The 25,059-nt window shown below is 32.6% G+C and overlaps 1 protein-coding gene, 1 long non-coding RNA gene and 1 pseudogene across 2 annotated transcripts; 1 reads left to right on the forward strand and 2 right to left on the reverse strand.

The window, feature by feature from the left end:
- Window positions 1–1,241: 1,241 nt before the first annotated feature.
- On the reverse strand, window positions 1,242–13,112 carry LOC120122648. Its single transcript, XR_005516098.1, has 3 exons — window positions 12,900–13,112; window positions 3,997–4,008; window positions 1,242–1,252 (listed from the first exon to the last, which is right to left on the reverse strand). It is a non-coding gene; the product is annotated as an uncharacterized LOC120122648 (long non-coding RNA).
- On the forward strand, window positions 11,727–12,890 carry LOC120122647 (annotated as a pseudogene).
- An 8,847-nt stretch (window positions 13,113–21,959) lies between the features above and the next one.
- Window positions 21,960–23,139, reverse strand: LOC120122448 (homeobox-leucine zipper protein HAT22-like). The gene is made up of 3 exons (XM_039141585.1): window positions 22,565–23,139; window positions 22,399–22,478; window positions 21,960–22,300 (listed from the first exon to the last, which is right to left on the reverse strand). Exons 1-3 carry the CDS (start codon window positions 23,057–23,059, stop codon window positions 22,012–22,014), a joined length of 864 nt encoding a protein of 287 aa, XP_038997516.1. The 5' UTR covers window positions 23,060–23,139; the 3' UTR covers window positions 21,960–22,011.
- Window positions 23,140–25,059: the final 1,920 nt, after the last annotated feature.

A 25,059-nucleotide genomic window follows, 5' to 3' on the forward strand; every position in this document is an offset into this window, starting at 1 on the left:
CCAATTTATTCCCATCAATAAAGCTAAGTCCATGTACCTAATTAGACCACGCAAAAATTCATGTATCAAATTAAACATTGAAGTTAAGTTTAACTACCTAATTGAATAAAAAAATTAAATATCAAATTTAAGTACTAAAATATATAAATAATCTTTATAATTATAACATTTGTAATTATAATAAATGATTAAAAGGACTAAATTAAATAACTAACTCATAATTGTTTCGAAATGAGTTCAGTTATATTAAATCATTACAAACATTGTATTGGTTTTTGTGTGTCCAAAATTTATTTCTTATAATCTAAATATACGAATTAAGTGATCTCTGTAATAAAAAAATTATTGTTATTCGTTGAGGATCTAAGTTTGAGCACTACAGATGTCATAGATATAAGCATTCAACATCGAAAGGTTCAGAGTTATATTTAAACAAATATTATCTTGTATTTATCTCATATTAATAATAATAAATCATTTTGTTTTCTTTGGATTTGGAATTTTTCGTATTTAATAAATTGAGTATGTCTATCAGTGTCAAGGGGTACTATGCATTTTGATTGGTAGTGAGGTCACCACCACGTGGCACCCAATGTTTGGCTAATCCTTTCACTTTCTGTGGTTAAATCCTCGTATTTAATATGTGGTGGATGTATGTATACTTCAAAGATGTTGTGTAAATTAATTTTTATTAGTTGATAAATTTTTAGAAATTATTTATTGTAAATATAAAATAAATAAATAATATTATTTATTATAAAAATTTAATATTATTGTTTTAAAAATATTAGAATAATTTATTTAATATTATTTATGTCAATATTATTAAAATCTAAGATTTGACTATCAGATCTATTTAACATGTTGACCTACAAATGATCAATAATAGTCTTATGTCTGACACCACTAGACTAGAATCATTATAAACAACCATCAACACAATGAAGAGAGGGGATGGAACCTCATTGAGCCCTATACAAGCTTCTTCTTCTTCACCCTCATGATCATTTCTTTTTCATGGAGAAATATCGATCAACAAATGTCTTCTCATCGGTTGTTTCTCTTCAAGGACGAAATTATACTTCATCTCGGGAGCCACTATCCTCCTGATTTTTTATTATTAAAAAATATATGGGTAATATTAAATTATGGCTCTAAATTTTAATTTATTTTTATTTTGTTCCCCTCATTTTCTATGGTTAATTATACTTTCCCCTTCATTTTCTATTATTAATTATACTTTGTCTAGAATCTTGGCTTTGTCCCTAATTCTCTCTACCCAAATTAGAAGAGGTGAACCGTTAACGACCGACAAGACCAAATTATTCCATCAATAAAGCTAAGTCCATGTACCTAATTATACCACACAAAAATTCATGTATCAAATTAAACATTGAAGTTAAGTTTAACTACCTAATTGAATAAATAAAAAAATAAATATCAAATTTAAATACTAAAATGTATAAATCATCTTTATAATTATAACATTTGTAATTATAATAAATGATTACGAGGACTAAATTAAATAACTAACTCGATAATTGTTTCAACTCGAAATGAGTTTAGTTAAATTAAATCATTACAAACATTGAATTAGTTTTTTTGTGTCCAAAATTTATTTCTTATTAATTTCTTATTATTCAAATGTACGAATTTAGTAGTTTTCATGGTAAATAAATTGTTATTATTTTTTTGCTTCTGAGTTCTAGCACTACAAATGTTATAGGTGTTAGTGTTCAATATCGAAAAGTTAAAAGTTATATTTAAACAAATATTATTTTGTACTTATCTCATATTAATAAAAAAATCATTTTGTTTTCTTTGGATCAAGAATTTTTCGTATTTAATAAATTTAGTATGTATATCATTGACCATTGTCAAGGAGTACTAGGCACCTTGATTGGTAGTGAGGTCACCACCACGTGGCATCCAATGTTTGGCTAATTCTTTCACTTTCCCTGGTTAAACCCTCGTATTTAATGTGTATCATTGACCATTGTCAAGGAGTACTAGGCACTTTGATTGGTAGTGAGGTCACCACCACGTGGCACCCAATGTTTGGCTAATTCTTTCACTTTCCGTGGTTAAACCCTCGTATTTAATATGTGGCGGATGTATGTATACTTTGAAAGATGTTTTGTAAATTATTTTTCATAAATTTTTAGAAATTATTTATTGTAAATATAAAATATAATAAATAATATTATTTATTATAAAAACTTAATATTATTATTTTAAAAATATTAGAATAATTTATTTTATACTATTTATGTCAATATTATTATTAAAATATTATTTCTATAATTTTATAAATAAAAATATTAACTCTAGTATATTCTATTAAAATAAAAATATGATAAATTATATTGAATATCTATAAAAATAAAAATATTATATTATATTTAAAAATTATTAATAAATATATTTTAAGGAATTTTTATAATATTATTAAACTATATATTAATATTAAATACATAAATAAAAGCATTTACTATTAAAAATTCAATAATATTATTTTTAAGAAATTAATAAATAATATAACTTTTATTAATAATTTATTATATATTATTAAAATAAGAATATAATGGTATCAAATATTATTATAATATAATTGAGTATATTATTGTAATAATATTATTATTATATTATTAAAAATATTAATAAATATATATTAAATATGTTAATAATTAATATTTTTATTAAAATAATACTAAAATATCATATTAATATTAAATTTATAAAACAATATTATTTTGAGTATTTATACTTTGAAGTGAAAAGTTTAGAAAATGACTTACGAAAAATTAAACCGCAAGTCATTTTCCAGAAAATGCAAAGGAAATTATGTTGACCAGGAAAATGTTTTACATTGATCAATCTGTTTTCCTCCAACCAAACATTGAAAAGTGAGAAAAACGTTTTCCGGAAAATGTTTTACGTGAAACAAACGGACCCTGAGTATATATTTATTTTAAAATTTAAATTTTTATATTAATTGTTCATTTTATTGGTAGTGCATATACTAAAATTTTATTTATGTTTGTCTTATATAACAAATTGTTGGACAAAATCGTTAATCCAAGAATAATATAGAGAATAAAATAATAATAAATAATATTCAAATATCATTATAAGTAATTAATGATAACAAACGAATTTACTATGTTTTAGAATTGTTAAAAGTATAATAATTCGAGACCATAATCATACTCAAAAAGATAAACAAATCAGATTAAACTTCTTAAAAAAAGATAAAATAAATAGATAAAAAATTCTATTTTCTTGATTGATCTTTTAATCGGAATCAGTTGATGTTTGTCGCCACACAGTTTCCTTAAGAAAAATTTTCGGTCACTCCTTAGATGCTCGAGATCGTTGGTCATCTGTCTCCCAAGATATAACAACTAGATGACCAACTACAATAGCACAACAATAGAGATCACAAACGATACTTGCCCTCGACTATCACTGGAAAACTAGAGAGAAAAAATATTTTTCAAGAAAGTAAAATTTCTTGAATTTTGTGATGTAAAAAAAACCTCTAAAACTTTTCAAGTTGTGAATAACCTAGTAGCAGGTTAACTCATTATTTAGAGGAGATTTTCAAGAGAGATGTACTCAAACTAAATATCTTTTAATATTCAAATTTAAACAGATAATAATATCTTTAAATTTAAAATATTCAAAAGATAAAGTGACATTTTATTATTCGAACTTAAATATATATTATTTTAATTTGAAATATTGAAAATGATATAATTATCTTTAATATTCAAAGTTAAATAGGTAACAAATATCTTTTAATTTGACATTCAAAGAATAATTATTCTACTAATATTCAAATAAAAATATATTTTAATTTATAATATTCGAAAGGATCATTAATTTAATTTAAATATTAAATTCATAAGTGAAATCCACTCTTTTTTCCAACAAAAATTTCAGTATTAATACATATGTATATATCTTAAAAAATATTTTTAGATCCGTCACTACATTTGATATTAACTATAAATTTGTCTTTCAACTACAATATATTCTAGCTGCAATAACCGGTATTTAATTTTCCCCTCGATTTTAAAACTATGAGAAATGTACTCAATTTAATTATACTTTTTATTTACAAATAGAAACTTTTATAATTCTACAGATAATGTTAAGTCGGGTGGATTAACTAAGGTTACATAAATAAGTAGCTTCCTTTTCTACAGGTTAGGTTACATAAATAAGTAGCTGTTAACATGATAAAAAGTGCAGCCCCTACCCAGAGGGTATGTCATACCCCCAAGAATTTATTTAAAATTAATTAATTATTTTTTCAAGCTAAACTATAAATTTTTAAAATTTTGACCTAAATTCGAAAGGTTTTGGAAATTCATGGACTTAACCCCGAATTAAACCATTTTTTTATCAACTTAAAAAATTGAAAAATGAAGGAGTTGGTGGCTAAGGGGATTTGAACCCCTACCACCCGAGATGGACACCCATGCCCTAGCACCAGGCTAGGGAACTGTTTGGGTATAATTTTAAAAAACATATTTTTTAATATTTTTTTCGTTACCTTGTGTTACCCAAATTGAAACCCCACCCTCCCCGTGTTTTAACTCATTTTCCCCTAGGCAAATTAGCTCCTCGTCGTCCAAGCTCCGGCCAGCGGTGCAGATCACTGCCACCCCTATCCGACGCTCCTGGCCTCCGCGAAGCAACCCCGACCAACCCTATTCCAAAATCGGCCACCGATTGAAAAAAAAAAACGAGAATAAACCGCTCGTGCATACCGTTTGTTTTTTTCGTCGTTTTAAGACGCCGTGCTCGTCGGGTTGCCTCACCGCCACCACCTCTGCACTCCCCGTAATCGTCTGCTTCAAACCCAGCCTGTGGATCGCCGCATCGTTGTCGTTTCCTCCTCCAATCGTCTTTGGGTAAGTTCGGTTGTATTTCCGGTTGTTTGGTTTAGTTTATGGCATTTTTAGGTGAAATTGTTGGTTGCAATTGATGTTTGGCGTACTCATGAGAAATCGGTTGTCCAACCCCAACCCTGCCATCGTCTCTCGCACCGCCGCGTGTGCGTGGGGACAAGGCTTGTCCCCACTCTGGTTTCTTCTAGAAACCAGTCCAGCCGGTCTGGACCAGCCTAAACTGGCCCGACCCGAACCGTTGACCTGACCCAACCCAAACTGTTTGACTCGACCCGTTAACTTTGACTCGAAAAGTCATATTTTATGTTTTTCGACATCCTGAGTCCGAATCTGAAGTCCGTTTTGCCAATTTCAAACCCGAAAGTCTCCTAATTGACTTGTAAACTTGAAAATGCATATTTATTTAAGTGTTTTAATTTAGTTAATTGAACCAAATGGACAAGAACTAATTATTATTATCGTATGTTAAATGTACTTGGGAATCTCCTGACTATTTCACTGCTCGACCCAGTTCCTCCCGATCCGTTCGTCCTCGACAGGCTGTGAATACCCGTATAGTTTTGTAACCCTGTTAGTTATTTTGTTTAGAATATTATTCCGAATATGACCTTGTTCTGATATGACTTAGGTTCCTGTTCAATCGAAGAGCCTAGTGAAGTCGGTGTTAGATAAATCTCCCGGACTGACCCGTTTTGTGAGGTGTGTTCCTTGTTTGCAATATAATTATTTTAAATATATGTTTGAAATCTCATGTGCACATGATTATTTTCTCTGATTTGACTAATGTATAAATTACCTGTTTTGAAACCTTATTCCTTATTTACTGAAATGTAAAGCATGATTGCCTAAACTATGATTTTTGGTTACTGTTTTACTGAGCTAATGATCTGTCTGAACTCTGATTTATTGCTACTACTGTTTATTGTCTGAAAAATGTTTTATTCGGGGCACTCTGGTATCTGGTATGAAGAGTCTGGCAGGTTCAGTCACTGTTGGTAATTCCTTGGATAGGTTCAGCACCTACTGGCAATTTCGTATGGACTTAAGGCGACCCTTGGGTAGGCTCTACGGCCTCGAGATTGTTCTTGGGTAAGCCTCTGTGGCCCTGAGAACTGTCTTGGGTAGGCTCTCAGGCCCCAAGGTACTTCCTTAGGTTGTGCAGTTCTGGGAAACTGCATATGGCAATCGGTTGGAGGACGATTAAGAGTTTTTCAATTAAAAACTCTTATGATGTTTTAATGACTGTGATCTGTACTGATTTTAAAAAGCATAAATGTATTTTTTATTTCTGCACTGTTGGGACACACTGAGCTTCTAGCTCACTTTTCAAATTGTTTTACCCCCTTTAAGATATTCTCGGATAGGCACTCCGTATCAGGCACTTTGAGGATTAGCACATTTAGTACAGATCTTTTTGTTATAATGTTTCTATCTTCCGAATTGCTTTTAGTTTTGGTGAAATGTTTCTTATTTTTGAAGTACTTATCTTTTTATGATGGTTACTGCTTTTGCTACTGATATTTGATTTACTGTGCTCTGGATTTATTACATGTTTTATTTTACCTGGTCGTTTTTAGTTTTATAATTACGAGTTGGTTTTTATCGTTAATTATTATACTTTTATAAATGTCATTTGTAATATGATATTAAATTATCGAATAATGTTTTTGGAAAATGTCTTTAAGATTCTTTCGTGTAATCTGCTAGACTTAGTCGAAATACATAGGTTGAGTCTAGGGGTTACATTTAATTGGTATCAGAGCTTTTAGCTTTTAAACCTTGGACTGTGAATGGGTCTAAACTAAAAATACGGTTTTGAAATATTTTACAAAACAAGTCATTAAGGCCATGTCACAAAGTTTTTACTAGTTTAATTGAGTTCGGGACTCCAAGTGTCAATCTAACCTTAGGTTTTATCTTCTGTAGTAAACTTTAGATAGATCAATATGAATGTTAGACGTAGTCGTCGTCCTAATCGTGGGTAAGGTCGAGCGACTAGATTTATAGACCTGATGGAGGAGATACGTGTAGATCCTTTGCATCTGATAGATGATCATGCTACTACGATCCAGACGGATTTGCCTCCTGCCTCTGGTATTGGCTTGACTACTCCGATTAGAGGAGTGACCGTTATTAAGCCCGAGTCTATTAGAGTTGTATTAGATGAGAATCTTGGTAGACAGTTTCTTCAGTTAATTCAGGGAGCGGTCAGAGCTGTTAACGTTGTACCCGAGGTCCTCATCTATCAGACTCTGATTACTAATGGAGTGAGCACGTTTAGTGCCCTTATTGGTGGAGCCCCGACTAAGGCCAAAGATTGGCTCAGTAGTACTGAGCGACGCATGGATTAGCTAGGTTTAGATCTGTAATGACGTTTTTTAGGTGCAATTTCCATGTTGGACGAGAATGGCCACACTTGTGGGAGTCTGTGGTCAGCAGTGTTCCAGCCTATCGTTTGACATGGGATTTATTTAGGGAGTGCTTTAAGAGTCGTTTTATGTGAGAGTGTTATCTAGCTCAGAGACAACAACAGTTTTAGGACTTGGTTTAGGGAGATATGACCGTTTCTGAGTACGAGAGCGAGTTCTTGAAATTGTTGAAGTATGGATTCAGTCTGGTACCTACCTAGAGAGATAGGTGTCAGAAGTTTCCTCAAGGACTCTTATATGAATTGTGTCATCTGGTAGTTACTCATCAGGATGAGGTATTCGATATTGTAGTTGGAAGAACAAAAGACATGGAGGAAGTCGAGGCTTCTGCACCTGATAGTGATAGAGTAGATTAGGATCGATCTAGGAGGCCTTCTGGTCACTATACGCCTTCCGCACGCCCTATTAAAGGAATTGTACGGCTGCTCATTAACTGAGTTATTCTAGTTCGAGGCTTACGCCTCCTCCACCTACTGTAGCTAGTTGATATAATTCTGCATATTTCACTCTGGAATTGAGTTGAGAGTTCTGTGGAAATCGACATGGGGGAGAGTGTCGTAAGAAGATGGGTACTTATTTTCGTTGTGGATCTAGTAAGCATTTTCTGAGGAATTGTCTGCACCCCAGCTCCTGTCGAACAGATACCTTCTCAGACTCCTATGTGTTCTCAGGCCTCTGTTCAGACTCCAGCTAGGAGTCATAGTCAGGTTAAGACTTCCGACTCTGTTTCTAGAGTCGATAGTAGAGCTCGATCGCAGAGTAGAGGACCAACTACTTCTGAGGCTCGACAACCTGCTCTTGTTTATTCTGTCCGACGTTCTGGTGATTGAATTGAGCCCGAGACTTCTGCATGTATATTTATTTTTATTTCTGTTTCATGCCATGCATTTCTAACAACACCCTTTCTATACCTGAATTTCGTATCTTAAGATCCACAGACTTTTTATTAAGACATCGAGACCCTTGTTTCTGCTCTGAGTTTAGTAAAATTCTTCGTTATTGTAAATAGAGTAATTAGCTCTTGTCCAATAAAAGAGCATTTAGAGACCTAGTTTCACTTTTTATTCGACTCTGGTGAATTTCGAGGACGAAATTCTTTTAAAGGGAGGAGAATTGTCATACCCTAAGAATTTATTTAAAATTAATTAATTATTTTTTCGTAATAAAATGTAAATTTTTAAAATTTATGACCTAAATTTGAAAGGTTTTGGGAATTCAGGGACTTAACCCCAAATTAAACCATTTTTTCTGATCAACTTAAAAAATAAAAAATGATAGAGTTGGTGGCTGAGAGGATTTGAACCCCTGTAACTCGGGATGGGCACCCATGCCCTAGCCACCAGGCTAGGGCACTGTTTGGGTATAATTTTAATAAATATATGTTTTAATTTTTTTTCGTTACCACATGTTACCCAGACTGAAACCCCTCCCTCTCCATGTTTTAACTCATTTTCCCCTCGGAAAATTACCTCCTCGTCGTCCCAGCTACGGCCAACGGTGTAGATCATTGCCACCCCCATCCGGCGTGTAAGACCTCTACGAAGCAACCCCATTCTGAAATCAACCACTGGTTGAGTGAAATCGAGAGTAAACCGCTCGTGTCTACCGTTCTTTTTTTTCGTCGTTTCAAGCCGTCGTGCTCGTCGAGTTGCCTCACCATCACCACCTCCGCACTCCCCATCGTCGTCTGCTCTAAATCCAGCCTGTGGGTCGTCGTATCGTCGTTGTTTCCTCTTCCGATCATCGTTGGGTAAGTCCGGTTGTATTTCTAGTTATTTGGTTTGGTTTATGGCCTTTTTAGGTGAAATTGTAGGTTGCAATTGATGTTTGTGTACTCAGGAGAAATCGGCCATCAACCCCCGACCCTACTGCCGTCTCACGCACTCCCACGCGGTGTCGCATGCTCGTGGGGCTTATCCCTATGGTTTCTTCTAGAAACCGATCCAGCAGGTCTGGACTGGCCTGAACTGGCCCAACCCGACCCGAACCATTGACCCGACCCAAACTGTTTGACCCGACCCATTAAGTTCAACCAGAGTTGACTTTGACCCGAAAAGGCATATTTTTTAAAAAGTCATATTTTATGTTTTTCGGTGTCTTGAGCCCGAATACGAAGTCCGTTTTGCCAAATTCAAACCCGAAAGTCTCCGACTTGACCCATAAACCAGAAAAATGCATATTTATTTAAGTGTTTTAATTCAGTTAATTAAACCGAATGGACAAGGACTAATTATTGTTATGGTATGTTAAAGGTACTCGGGGATCTCTTGATTATTTCACTACTCGACCCGGTTCCTCCCGATCCGTTCGTCCTCGAGAGGTCGTGAATATCCATATAGTTCTGTAACCCTGCTAGTTATTCTGTTTAGAATATTATTCCAAATATGACCTTGTTCTAATATGGCTTAGGTTTCTGTTCAGTCGAAGAGCCAAATGAAGCCGGTGTTAGATAAATCTTCTGGAATGACCCATTTTGCAAGGTGTGTTCCTTGTCCGCAATATAACTGTTTTAAATACATGTTTGAAATCTCATGTGCACATGATTTTTTTCTCTGATTTGACTACTGTGTAAATTATCTGTTTTGAAACCTTATTCCTACTTTACTAAAATGTAAAGCATGATTGTTTGAACTATGATTTTTGGTTGTTGTTTTACTGAATTGATGATCTGTCTGAACTCTGATTTATTGCTATTACTGGTTACTGTCTGAAAAATGTTTTATTCGGGGCACTCTGGGATCTGGTATGAAGAGTCTGGGAGGTTCAGTCGTTGTTGGTAATTCCTTAGATAGGTTCAGCACCGACTGGTAATTCCTTATGGACCAAAGGCGACCCATGGGTAGGCTCTGCGGCCCCAAGATTGTTCTTGGGTAAGCCTCCATGGCCCCGAGAATTGTCTTGGGTAGGCTCTCATGCCCCAAGGTAATCCCTTAGGTTGTGCAGTTCTAGGGAACTGCATATCCTGTTCGGTTGGAGGACGATTCATAGTTTTTAAATTAAAAACTCTTATGATGTTTTAATGATTGTGATCTGTACTGATTTTAAAAAGCATAACTGTATGTTTTTATTTCTGCACTGTTGGGACTCACTAAGCCTCTAGCTCACTTTTCAAACTGTTTTACCCCTTTCAGATATTCTCTGATAGGCACTCTGTATCAGGCACTTGGAGGATTGGCACATTTAGTACATATTTTTTTTTGTAATGTTTTTATCTTCCGAACTGTTTTTAATTATGGTGACATGTGCCTTATTTTTGAAGTACTTATCTTTTTATGATTGTTCCTGCTTTTGCTACTGATGTTTGATTTACTGTGCTCCGGATTTTTTACATGTTTTATTTTACCTGGTTGCTTTTAATTTTATAATTACGAGTTGGGTTTTATCATTAATTATTATACTTTTATAAATGACATTTGTAATATGATATTAAATTATCGAATAACATTTTTGGAAAATGTCTTTAAGAATATTTTGTGTAATCCGCTAGACTTAGTCGAAATGTAAAGGCTGAGTTTAAGGGGTTACAGGGTAATATGTGACCCCAAAACCTTGGTGGTGGGGGCATGGACTCGACGGATCCGCCCAAACTGGCCGCTCCATATCAATCGCCATCTCTAATCTGTCCACATATAAGGCTGATTGAAGGAGTTTGCCAATAAAAATTGTTAGACAAATATTTCACAACTAGACCATCCCTAACCATATTATGATTAATATTTTAATATCAATGACTTTTATATCTATAATACCTTGTTTCATTTCCGGATTATGATTTTCTTTAGGAGGGAAATTATGCTAATTTGATTTTGAAAACAGTTGACGGGAATAAGATGATTATGTCAATCGTAAACGATTCACTCTCTTGATCTATAAGAAACCCTTTTCCCGTCATTAGGGTTTATATGCCGACCTTTTGTTGATATCAGATCACTCAGGGTCATCATTATCTAGACTTAAGCCAACAAAATATATAAATATAGCTTTTAATTAACAGATCTAACTCTGACAGATCTTTTAAGTTTATTGAAGATCTTATCAAGGATCTTGATAAGCAGGTGAGGGTGTTGTATATCTGAAAAAGCTATATCTCCGGCGGTATAACATGATTAAATCAAAAAGGGTGAGAGAGATGAAATAAAGTTAGAGTGGAAGCATTAAGTTACAATGTTGAAAAAGATCAGGTTCCCAAAGGGAGAATTAAGCTCACAGTTGGGGTAGGGCCTAGAGACGGCTTGCCATTAGTTGGATCCCAAACTAAGCTGATGACGGCTCTTTCAGTTTCAATGCAGCGGTTTACATCAACCTCACTCACCTCTCCCACCTATATATACACACACTTCAATTTCATCTTCTAATCAAACTGATAAACTTATTTTTTATCTTGCCTCAAACACCATGACAATGGCATCTCCAAGCAATGCTTCTGTTCTAATTTTCTCTTGTTTTCTTGCCATTTCGCTCTCGGTCTCTGGTCGACCAGCCACTTTCCTCGAAGATTTTAGAATCACTTGGTCCGATTCCCACATCAGGCAAATCGATGGAGGGAGGGCCATCCAACTTGTTCTAGACCAAAATTCAGGTTATACTTTTCCAAGGGGTCACTTTTTTTAAAGTAAAAATTTGTTATAAAATTAAACCACATAGGTTACCCTTAATAATCTGTGTTATTCATTCTTCTTCAGGCTGTGGATTTGCTTCCAAAAGGCAATATCTGTTTGGACGTGTCAGTATGAAGATCAAGCTCATCCCAGGTGACTCTGCCGGAACAGTCACTGCCTTTTACGTACGTAACAACTATCGACCTAATCTTCAACGAAATTTTGAAACAATGAAAATAATTGGTTTTTCATTATAATCTGGATTGTAGATGAATTCTGATACAGACACCGTAAGAGATGAGCTAGATTTCGAGTTCTTGGGAAACCGAACCGGGCAGCCTTATACTGTCCAAACCAACATCTATGCTCATGGAAAAGGTGATAGAGAACCTCTGGTTTGATCCTGATGCAGATTTCCATACTTACACAATCATGTGGAACCATCATCATATTGTGTAAATTTTGAAAAGACAATAATTAATAAGATACCAAGTGTTAATCGTGTTAGATTGATATTCGGGTGTGTGATTTTTCGTAGGTTTTATGTTGATGAAGTGCCAATCAGAGTGTACAAGAACAATGAAGCAAGAAACATCCCATACCCAAAAATGCAGCCTATGGGGGTGTATTCAACACTGTGGGAAGCCGATAATTGGGCAACAAGGGGAGGGCTAGAGAAAATTGATTGGAGCAAAGCTCCTTTCTTAGCTTACTACAAGGACTTTGACATTGAAGGATGTCCGGTTCCAGGGCCAGCAAACTGTGCCACCAACGCTGGGAACTGGTGGGAGGGCACTGCTTATCAAGCTCTAGATGCCATGGAAGCTAGGAGATTCAGGTGGGTTCGTATGAACCACATGATCTATGATTACTGCACCGACAAATCACGGTACCCGGTTACCCCACGAGAGTGCATGGCCGGCATCTGAAACACCATCTAAAGTATGATATACCATACGTTTTCATACGTATATGCCTCTCCCTATGTACCATAATAGTGTTATATATGTTATAAGAGGACCACGCAAAAATTCGGGTGATAAAAAGAGAAATAGATAGCTCTTGTGTGCAAATTATTTGTGGAACAGGATTGGGCAAAAGTCAATTCCTATTTGTAGAGAATTTATCTCTCTGTATTTGGTGCATATTATTTTTTTCCCAATAAAAAAAGCTAGTAAAGTGTATAATTGCTTAATTTAACTTTGGTATTCTTTTTCCATTATTATTATGGCATCCAATTCTCTAGTTAACATAACAGCAAATAATAATTTTATTACAATCTTTTTTAGAAAGTTTAGATCATTTATGACTTGTATTATAAGTAAGGATGACAGACGAGTATAATTTTTTGGATTTTGTATTGTATTTGTTTCAATTGGGGCGGATATGGATATAAACTTAGTGGGTAATGACTGGTGTATATGTAAAAAGTCATACCCAATGTGCGTAGAGGATGAGTTTGAGACCTTATCCGTCCTGCATCCGTCTACCTCACATCCATCAGCCCAGTAACTACCTATCATATAAATTTTAGATCATTATGAATTTAGGTATAATTTCAAAGACTATTATGTAAATCTTAAGGTTTTATAGGACATGACTTGTAATTTAACCAAATGTTAGGTTATAAACCTTTATTATTCTTCTTGATGGACTCGTTTGTTTTATGTTTTTTTACTTATATAATCTGTGAGGTTGTTGTCAGGCAGGAATAGGCGAGTGCAGGTGAGTATGAGATAGGTGGTGGGTATTCAGTTGATAATTGGTATGATGATGAATTTGAGAATGTGCACTCGTGGACAGGTGTAAATTTAAAATTTTTATCCGTCATGGGTTGTGTGTACTAAGTATGTGATGGATACGAAATATTAGGTGGGTATGAGGACGACAGAAGAGATATATGCACTCGCCATTCGGTTTGTCATCCCTAAGAAAAGAAAGATGTTGACGCTGATAAAGAGAGAGTTTTGCAGTAATGGCTCATGGGTCAAAAAGGGGGAAAAAGCCTCCAGCGTTCTTAGCTTAATGTGATAATTGAATGCTTTATAGATAGATTGTAAAGAAGATGAATCAGCGTGGGGTAATAGATTAAGACTTATGAGGTCTCTAATTCTTTGTGGCATTGATTTTCACTGCAATTCACTATGAACAGTACGGACAATTCCCAAACAGCACATTAAATGACCTGCAACACAAGTACTCACAACCATAAACCACGTTACTAAGGAGAAAATGAAAGTAAGCATTGTATGATATTGTGATGGAAAAGACCCCTAGAGCTAGTGTAGCCTTTCAAGGAAATTGAAGATCGGATTGTGTTTTCAAACTGTTCCTAAATAATCTACACATCAAAATGTGAAGATAAATTTGGAAGGGGAGAAACATATAATAACATAATATGCTCATCTTAATAGATAATCAGCTAATTAGAATGCGGAGTATGTACAAACAATCAAAGACCATTCAGTTTACCATGCATGAAAAGAGAGTTCCAACAATTAAGTCTAATGGATGAAAGCAGTTCCTACAATTATTGGACAACGTTTTGGATAATGTATTTATGATTCTAAAAGCTTGGTAAACACTACAGATGCATCTAAATCCCATAAGAAATCCAAATTACATGCAATCTACATTGCCCCTTCAACTTTTATCTAGGTCTCTTTTGATCGGACTAGAGAAGTAGTGGTCCAGTACCTAGCTAGTTGCAACTGAAGAATATGAGGCTAGTAACAATTGATCCCACCTCTATGCAAGTGCAGTAGTGTACCAGATCAATAAGACACAAAGAAGGACATAAACAGGAATTAATTGACCCACATTGTTTGCAGGTTTGACTCATTTGGGTGGACAGTTAGCCCAATGCCAGAAGCAGGAAACTATAGAAGCCATTAAATTTTGACTGATAACAACACATAGCGAATGGGAAATAAAATTATACTCCGATGTGAAGTAGATTAAATTATACAAGTACACTAGAATTCCACATACTGCCTTGTAGTTGTGATTGAACGCAACGAGTCACTAGGCACACACCATGGAAAGCCTTACTGCAACTGTTATTCTCACAATTATAATCAGTTGCACTTCGACTTCCAGACCTAGGTTCAGCAAGCGAATGTTCTGAGACATCTAAAGCATGTAAAGCAATACCAATGGGGAGATATTGAGCATAACAGATTCCACATTCATTTAGATGGTTGTTCTTCTCTTCATCAGCTGGCCTTGGCAATTGGGTGTTCAGAAGACACTCAAGATTTTCAAACAAGGCATTTTCTCTCACCCTAAACAATAAATCACACTATGTAAAAATAATAAATATAAAAGACAGAACAGAGGAAGTCTAAAAGACATCAAGGCCTACATTGGAAGAATTAGGACAAAAAAGATAGGAGACGAACCGATGAAACCATTGGAGAAACTTTAGGATTAGTGTTCTCTAATCCGTTTAGTATGAATGAAATACAATTTATTAGTGTAAAGCATTTTTTTGGAACTTATAAATATCATTTTTATATTTATATAAGAATATCATTATAAATAAATTCATAAGTTTGTTAATTGTCTGTTTTAATCAATAATTTTACAATAAACCATGGCAATAGGATCTATAGTTTACTGAATTGAATTGCTAGTATTCCCAAATTCGGGACTTCTGTACCAATTCGAAAACTATGTTCAGAGGAAAAACTTCAAATATTTAATAATTATCTTTTATTTAAATATTATATTATATAATTATTTTTTTTTAAAAATCACCCACAAGCGTTGGTGTTAAGAGTTCTGGTAAGTATTATCTATATGTATTCTAAAAAATATTAATTTGTTAGAAATCTTTGGTAAATGATACTAAAAAGATTTTTTCAACTTAATAATAATTGTTTTTTCCCTTTCTTTCTAAAAGCTATGTTTGATGTTTTTGACCAAGAATCATGCTAGAAATCTCCCAGAATCCAGTTCCTTTTAAACATACTTTTTCAATGGTATTATTATTATTATTTCTGCCTTTTAATATTGAAGGCAAAGTTTCCATCTTATATGTAAGTCAAAAGTTTGAAAATAAATGGAGTAAATTAATAAAAACCAGTCAATTCAGGCTTCCTACATAAATTATCAAGGTATATCAATATAATGATGAGAAAGTTGCATGCACTTAAAAGATGACGATGATGCCATTCTTGTTTTAAAAGTACTCATTTCATGCTGTAATTTGATGTTGTGAATGGTCTCACCTCAATTCATGCACTTACATGATGATGATGCACTTATAAGATTTATTTATGAAGTCTAAAATTCATTAGTTAATTATGAATGAATAATCTTAAAATAAAATTATTTATTTTTTAGTAAAATTTTTTTAAAAAAAAAAGTAAAATTATTTAAATTCATTGAATGACTATATTCTTAGTGCAATAAGATTTGGGTTAGGTTTGAATGACTGGAGTTTCTCTGGGTTGCTTCTTTTACAAGCTATATAGAACATGGGAAATTTCATTCATAATTGAAAATTGCCAAACAATAGAACAATAATTTGATAAATCAAGAAAGTCGCAATATGTTTGCTATCTTCTTGACAAGTTGCCACTAAATCCAAAGTTGTAAACAAGTACACTAAACTTTCTTAAATTATAATTTAAACTCCATTTTAATTGAGTCTTGAAATGTTAGTATCATACTAATTATATCATTATGTTAGTCTAATTGATAACTAATTAAATTAGAACTTTGTAGTAAATTAACCAATTAAGTATATATATCTGCCGACCACATTTAATATCAAGACAGTCGCATGGACCTTGATCCCTGGGTTCCCTTTTGACATTGTTGTGCACCATTAATTGGATTTTGAAAAAGTTTTGGCGCAACACATTTTAGCCTTCAATTATGTTTGCTACACCTACTAGTCTCCTACGTCGGCTATTCCCCCCACTTTTTAGTCATGGATAAGTCAGCCTCAGCTCTTTAATCATAATCATCTCTCCTCACCTAATCCTAACCAAAACCAACTACCAAATCCGTTTATGGTTAAAGTTTAGTATTTTTAATTTTAACTCAATATAAAAATAAGTGTTTAAATTATATTATTTTTTAAAGTGGTGTCAATTTTTCTTGGTCAATCTATGTACCTAACGTTACAAACGTTATCATTTTAGGTGTTTGGGTCATAACCGCCATTAAAAAACTTCATTAAGTAATATGTGTCACGTTTTGGTAAATTTGATTTTTTTTATAAAAATAAAAAATAAAAATATTATTTATTAAAAAACCCAAAACTTTCAGAAATATTAAGAAAAACCAAAAAATTTGAAAACCATAACTTTAGTCTGATACCTATGTCGACTGACGTTGCGGTCAATTGAGCCTACCCCCGAACATACCTCCACCCGACGATCATTTACCCCCGAACAATCACCCGAAAAACACACCCTGATGATGAAATCAACGGTAAACCCGACGAAACGATGAACTCGATTCAACTCTCGTCAGCTCCGGTTGTGGTGGCTCTTTGTTGGGAAAATTATCGTCGGGTGGAGGTTCGATCCATGGTAATGGCGGAGGCCAGAGTGAGTATAGGGATTAGATTTAGGATTTTTCAAAGTTTGGGTTTTTAAAAGATTTTCGCTTTTTTTATTTTTTAAATATAGTTTTGAGTTGTTTTTTTTTAATTCAAAATTATCAGAATGTGAGACGTGTCACTCAACAGTGAGATTTAATGTCTGTTACGAACCATGCACCTAAAGTGGTAATTTTTGTAACGTTAGGCACCTGGATTGATAAAAAAAAGTTTAACCTTCACTTTGTAAAAAACACTATAGTTTGAGTACTTATTTTTATATTAAGCCTTTAGTTTTTTACTTCAATTAATTATCTTTTACAAAAGCTAGAAATTTCATCCTTTGGCTCGGCAGTTGCCACCCGATTCATTTACAAGCACGCACATATATCAAACAAACCAAATGCTATAAATAATTTGATATTGACAAGGTTTTTTTTTTTTACTTTTCTTCTTTATTTATTTGAAAATGAAAGATGAGTGGTTTGGTTGATTATGGTGAAGAAGAGCAAAAGAGTTGCACTCAAGGTATCCATAATTGGAGGGCGACAGTGCAGCATATTTAATATTCAAAACAACACGTAAATGCTTTGTTGTTTTGTTTTTAACCGGTTCTTGTTGTTGTATTAAAAAAACACTCAGATTATTTGCTACATATCAAACCTTAATTTACTAAAAGAATAAATACAAAACAAATAATGCAATCAATCCAAAATATATATATGCTTCATGGACCGACAAATTAACCAACTCAAGACACGTGTTTTGCTATTCCTTTCTCTTGCAAGCTTCAAATGAATGATTATATTATATGTTTGAAGTTCAAAGGAGGGTTGAAGGTTCATGTCTGCCATATAATTACGATGATGAAGAGGAAGAAAAGATTAGAGAAAGTTTCCCGGAAAGTAACCCTAATTTTCCAGGAAAGAGTATAGTAGTAGAATTTGATAAGGAAAAGTTTGTAATCATTCATGTTACTATCGACAGAAATTGTGATAGCGTGCATGTAATGAATACATGCATTTAACTTGCGAATAAGGAACACTCATGACTGAAAGAGTAGTACTAGTCACCCTCCACTTGAAAGTGATGAAGCCTAAGATGCATTGAGAGATAATTGGATTCCTTTTATGGAAAAAGTGGAATATGTAGCTTTTGGGGATGAGATTTTGGAATTTCTAATTAAGAGTGGGGTGGGGAGGATGGATCGATGGGGTGTAGGAACAGTCCTAATTTATGAAAATTTTAAATTTTTTATTATTTATAAAATTTTATAATTTCGTATTCTTAAATTTTTAATATATTCATTTAAAGATTTACATTTCTAACAATAAATTTTATGTTCATTCCTTTTGTCGAAATAGAATCAGATTGTGTATTGACCCTCTATATGAGTAGAGCTATTCATTATGGGTAGAGATATTCATTTATTCAGTTTTAATCGAATTAATTAGTCAACTAAAAATATTAAATATTAAATTAGTTTGATTAACAGTTAAAAATATTTAATTAATTTAATTTTTAAGTACTTAAATTTAATCGATGATGGAATTTAATGTTTGAACACATCAAATTATGGGAGCGTGATAAAAGGGGTTGGGGTTGAGCTCAGCCATTGCGCATTGGGACATCACGTGGATAATGCATGACCCATCAGTTTCCCTTTTCCTTTTCTTTATTTACTTTCGGGATTTTCAATTTCTTTTTCTACACGCTTCTCGGCTTCTCGCCCTTTTTTTTTTTTAAAAAAAATATTGTTTTCTCTTGATCTGCCTTTTACGATTTTCTAAAATTTTCCGAGATATATAAAATTTATCAATTTTTTGTTTTAATACCTCTATTATACTCAAGTTTAATTTTTACTCTTTGTGTTTTAATTTAACATGATTTGCTTCCTTTAATAGAAATATTAATGGTAAATTGTACAAGTAGTACATAATATATTAGTTTTATTTTATTTTAGTACCTAAATTTTCATTTATTTCAAAATCATACTTAATATTTACTTTTTGTTTCATTTTAGGATCCCGTCATTAAAAATTTAAAGGAATTGATGCATGTTACGTTTTTTATGGGTAAATTATATCATTCATTGCTTAATTATCTTCTCATTCATATTTTGGTCACTAAAGTTTAAAATTTTCAATTTAACTACTCAACTTTCAAATTGCTCATGTTTTTTTCACTCTAATTTATTTTATTAATAATTTTATGGCATGGATTTTTTTATTATTTTATTAATATATAATTAAAATAAAAAAATATTTGAAAGTTAGAGTGATTAAATTAGGAGTAATTTGAAAGTTAAGTAATTAAATTAAAAAAATAAACTTTAGTGACCAAAATAGGAGTGAGAATATAGTTAAGTGATGAATGATATAATTTAACCATAAAAAAGTGTCATATTGTAATAGTTCCACTAAGTTTTTAACGACGAGTTTCTAAAACGAATCAAAAAGTAAACGTTAGGTATAATTTTAAAACAAATGAAAGCTTATGTACTAAAATGAAAAAAAATTAATAGTTTAGATACTAAATGTGTAGTTTACCCAAATATTAACTAACAACATTGTAAAAGTAAATGATCAAATTATATTAATTTAAAGGGACCAAAACTCAAATTTGAGAATAATAAAGGGACCAAACCAAGATTATACCTATAAATTTTAAAGCGCTTATATAACATTTTGATTATATCATTTGTATAATAATAAAAAAAGGTAAACTAAATATTTAGTCACCCAACTATCACTTTGATTCAGTTTTGGTTACCCAATTATTTTTTTAAAAGCATCACTAAAATTATGTTTTTATTTTATTTTATTTTGGTCACCCATCATTAAAAAAAATTAAAACTTTTGACATGATATATTTTATATTTTTTCAATGATAACATAGAATTACTTTATGATGACATATCAACATCATCATTAATTTTAGGTAAAGTACATAAATGGTCATCGACTATATGGTATTATTTTGTTGAGTCTCTCAATTATTAGAAGTTACAAAATGATCCTCTAATTATAGGGTACTGCTTTGTTGAGTCTCTCAACTATTAAAATTTATAAAATGATCACCCGACTATTCATATGTTTCGAACTTATCCTTTTCTATTAAAAGATTGACGGTAGTCTGAGCTGGACGTTAAACTGATGACTGAGATATGATAACATTTTATCCTAGAATCTCAAACAATTATACAATTCAAATGATTTTGGGATTATATTTATCATATTCCAATTAACAAGTTAACGTCTAACTCCATCAATTTCTTAATGAAAAAGACGAGTTTAGAATATATGAATAGTCGAGTGACTATTTTGTCACTCTTAATAGTCGATGGACTCAACAAAGCTCCGCTTATAGGCAAGGAACCAATTTGTAACTTTTAATAGTCGAGTGACTCAACAAAATAATGTCATATAGTTAAGGGACTATTTGTAAACTTTACCCCTAGTTTTTTAATAACATATGGCCAAAATAAAACCTAAACATAATGTTAGTGATAATTTTAAAAAAAATAATGGGATGACTAAACGAAGCCACATGAATAATTGGATGAATAAATACATAGTTTACTCTAATAAAAATGATGAATTCTACTTTCGTGCGTGTAAAACAATTGAAATTAGAGACAAATACATGTGAGCTAACCTCCCTCCCCACACCCTTTTCCTTTCTCACTTAGTCAGTTTCTTCTTCATTTGAGTCACCTAAAAAGTTGGACACCATCAAAATGGGATGAACCTTTGTACCACTCCTCTAATATAATATATTTTAATAGTGTGAGGTGATTATAAAGTAATATTTGTTTATAATTTTTTTCTATTCATTAACAACGCACATACTCTATAAATGTAACTGTTCGAATTCGAAACTTTAAAAAAAATAACAATCTCTTCAACTCTTGAAAATACTTTATAATTTCAAATTTCAACATAATACTTTATATTGATATTTTATGTCAACAAAGATTATATATATTATTAAATTCTTATACTATGATCTCCTTTTGACAAGTGTGAAAGAAGAAGCTTCAAAGCAAGTGTATATGTACAAAAGAAAGTCCTAAATTTTCTGATAGTGAATGTGAACATCATTATTTTTCTTTTATATAAGTGCAACTTCATAAATATAGAAATAAAAAAGAAAAATCAAAGCGATGTTATCATCATCAAACAATTTTTTTAAATCCATTGTCTCATCCATGGCCATGTAATTAACTGAAGCTAAGAAAAAAAAATTTAAAGGGGGAAATTTTATAAATATACCATTACACACGAAACAAAACAATCAATATTAAATACAAAAAACAGTAACCCTTTCACAGATTTCTATATACCTTTCCCAATGAACATTTACAAGGGTTCTACAAATTAATTAATTGAATAATTAAACTAGTTTTAATTCATTAGAAGCCCTCAACCAAAAAATAAAGGGGTTGTTGGCTTGTTGGGATCTATTTTCTTTCTTTCCTTTAACAATAATTTTCTAACAAAAAAACATAATCAACATGCTGCAGAAGGATTGCTTAAGGGATTGTTGTTATAGAAATGATGAGGCTTGGAAGCCATCAAATATGGGTTGTTGCCATTGGCATCGGCGACGCCGGTAGTTGTTTGACAAGACGGGCACACGGTGAGGGTGGCCGTTTGCATGTGCATGTGAAAGGGTTGAGCCAGTTTGAGTGCCTTGAGTTCTTGAATCTCTTTCTGCAGCCTCCTGTTTTCATCCGTCAGTGTCTCGCAACACTTTTTCAATAACTCACAGTCCGCCTCAGTTTGCTTCAGCTTTGTCCTGTGCCCCCCAAAAACAGAAAATAAATAAGGTTTCAATGGATTTGGCAGATATAAGTTTAGTGGGTGTTTTGTAAATATGTTGCTGTTTTGATTTACCTGGCTCTCCTGTTTTGAAACCATACTTCAACTTGTCTAGGCTTCATGTTTAATTCCCATGCTAAAACTTGCTTTTGTTTCTGTTACCATAAAATATAGTAACAAAAGATTAATAAATTCATTTAGAAACATCCATATATATATATATATATAGGATAAAGCTTACGGGATTGAGAGTGCTATGTTGTTTGAAGCTTTCCTCGAGAAGAGCAGATTGTTGTTTGGAGAGCCGAAGTTTCTTTCTTCCATTAACACCTTCTTCATCTTCATCACTGAGTCTAGAGGAATTCTTCTTCTTCTCTACCTCCCTTAATTCCTCGCTGCTAAGCTCTCTCTCCCTCTTGACTTTACCGGTTGAAAACGAAGAAACAGCACTAAGAGACGAAGCTTGGTGATACAAATCACCGCCGACGGTAGATTTCACATCAACCTTTTGTGTAGCAGCCGCCGTAACTTGATAACTCTCACCACCCCCGCCACCAGAAAGCCCCAATGTGAGCGAAGGTTCATCATTAAAACTCGTTGATTCAAGCTTAAGAAACGGTGGAATTTTGTTGGGAGTTTGGATGTGGTCCGGCTTGCAGGGCGACTCCACGGTCAATGAGAGGCCTAAACCGAGAACGAGGCCACTCTTACAAGCATCTTCACCATCAATACCCATTCAAAGCTGAGAATTTTTGTTCCGGAAATGGTTTCGGAAAGCGTGTTTGATAGAGGGGGAAATAAACGAGAGTGGGGACTATGATTACTAGTACTTAAAGGAATGAATAGAGTAGAGAAATGAATTTAGCCTATCCTTCTCCTTGTTCTCTCCCTTTATATACACACACAAAGGTTGACCATTTCGAAGCTTACAATTATTATCTTATTAAATGATTTGAATGGTAAAAGATAACAATATTCTCTTTAAAATTTTTAAGCTAAAATAATTATATGCGAGTTGACTAAGAAAGATTTTAAACCGATATTATTTTTTAATCATTGACACCATTCTAAAAAAAACCCTCAATTATATCTTCTCAAATAATATTAAAATAACAAAAATAACTATAAATTCAATCTAGATTAATCAAGATTAGATATAAATAGTTAATTCAAAAAATAACAAAAACAAAGCAGTTTTCCTATTAAAACCATTAGCAATACATCAAGAGAATGATTTTCCTTTTTGTTGTACTTTCGGTTTTCAAGGGTTCGATTTGGTTAATTTAGATCGATTCGAGTTGTATATTTGACTTTGATAGGTGAGTCTTCCAACGAGGATTTTATGTATTCACATAGATTTAAACTCGAGGTCTTATTTAAACGATATTAAACTGCTTACCACTTGAACTAACCCGTAGAATGATTCTTTAATTACCACAGCTGCCTATAGTACATCAACTGCAGTGAAACCAATAAATTTGATGTGCATGGATTTACAAAGTCAAAAGCATCATTTGGTGCATCTTGATAGCGTACTTTGATGCCGCCAATGTTATATTAATTCTAGCTGATTCCAATCACAAAATGACACTCAATTGAATACTAACCCTAAGCAAAAATTTATATACAACTAAAATACAAAAATGATGTGGCAATTTGTTTTATTATCAGAAAAAGGTGTGGTGCCATTGTTTCCACGAAATATGATGGGCTTGTATCATCTATAGTTTTCTTTTCTATTTGATTGTCGATCAAGTTTGAAAGTGGGACTAATAATATTTATATGATTTAATAATACTAAGCTTTTTCTTCGGTGATTAGGATTCTGTTGAATTTAGTTGGCGCGTGTGTACGGCCGGTGACTACACTTTTAATTTTTAGAAAAAGTTGGAATTTGCCAAAAGACAATAGCCAATGGAATTTTTAATCTTCACCTCCAAGCCACTGAGTGGGGAATAAGTCAACTTTAAACCTCATCAATTTTGCTTTACTATTTCTCATTCATTTTCCATAAATTATTGATTTTTTTTAGGATTATGGGTAAGTTTTGTCGTTTCAGTAGATCTAATTTACTATTTTCGTCTTTATGGTATTTTTGTATTAATTTAGTCTTCAAAATTATTCAATTGCATCGATGTTTAAAATATTTATTATTATTTAGGGTTTGAGGTTTATTGGTTAGGGGGAGATAGTTTAAGGTTTGTGATTTATGGTTTTAAGTTAAGGCTAGGGTATAAAATTGTGCAATTTAGATAACTCTGAGGGCTAACTTGATGCGAAAATATTATAGGGACGAAAATGATAAATTGAGTCTACTACGGGAGCAAAAGTGATCCTTAAATTTTTTTCTTTTATTAATCCACACTTAAATCAGTTCAACCAAAAACAAAGAATATATCATCGAATCAATGTTCTCAATGTTAAAAGAGAATATTATTTTTTTTCCTAAAATTTTATATTTGAATAGTTATACCTATAAACTACTCGTTATTAATTGATTAATTTTTCAAAATAAATATTACCTTATAATTATCTTAAACAAATAATATATTTTGTTAGAATATTGTATCTGAATAATCTCAAACTTTTTCATACGTAAGAAAAAGGAATATTATTTTGGTTATAGAAAAAGAACGATTAAACGATGCATTTTCTTATTCGGTGAATGGAAAATAATAAATAAAATAAAAAAAGACTTAAAAAAAGGCAGCATTATTTGTTACTTTTTAAAAATTT

Source organism: Hibiscus syriacus, unplaced genomic scaffold (assembly GCF_006381635.1).
Source record: "Hibiscus syriacus cultivar Baekdansim isolate YM2019G1 unplaced genomic scaffold, ASM638163v2 tig00110387_pilon, whole genome shotgun sequence".
In the NCBI taxonomy this organism is placed as follows: domain Eukaryota; kingdom Viridiplantae; phylum Streptophyta; class Magnoliopsida; order Malvales; family Malvaceae; genus Hibiscus; species Hibiscus syriacus.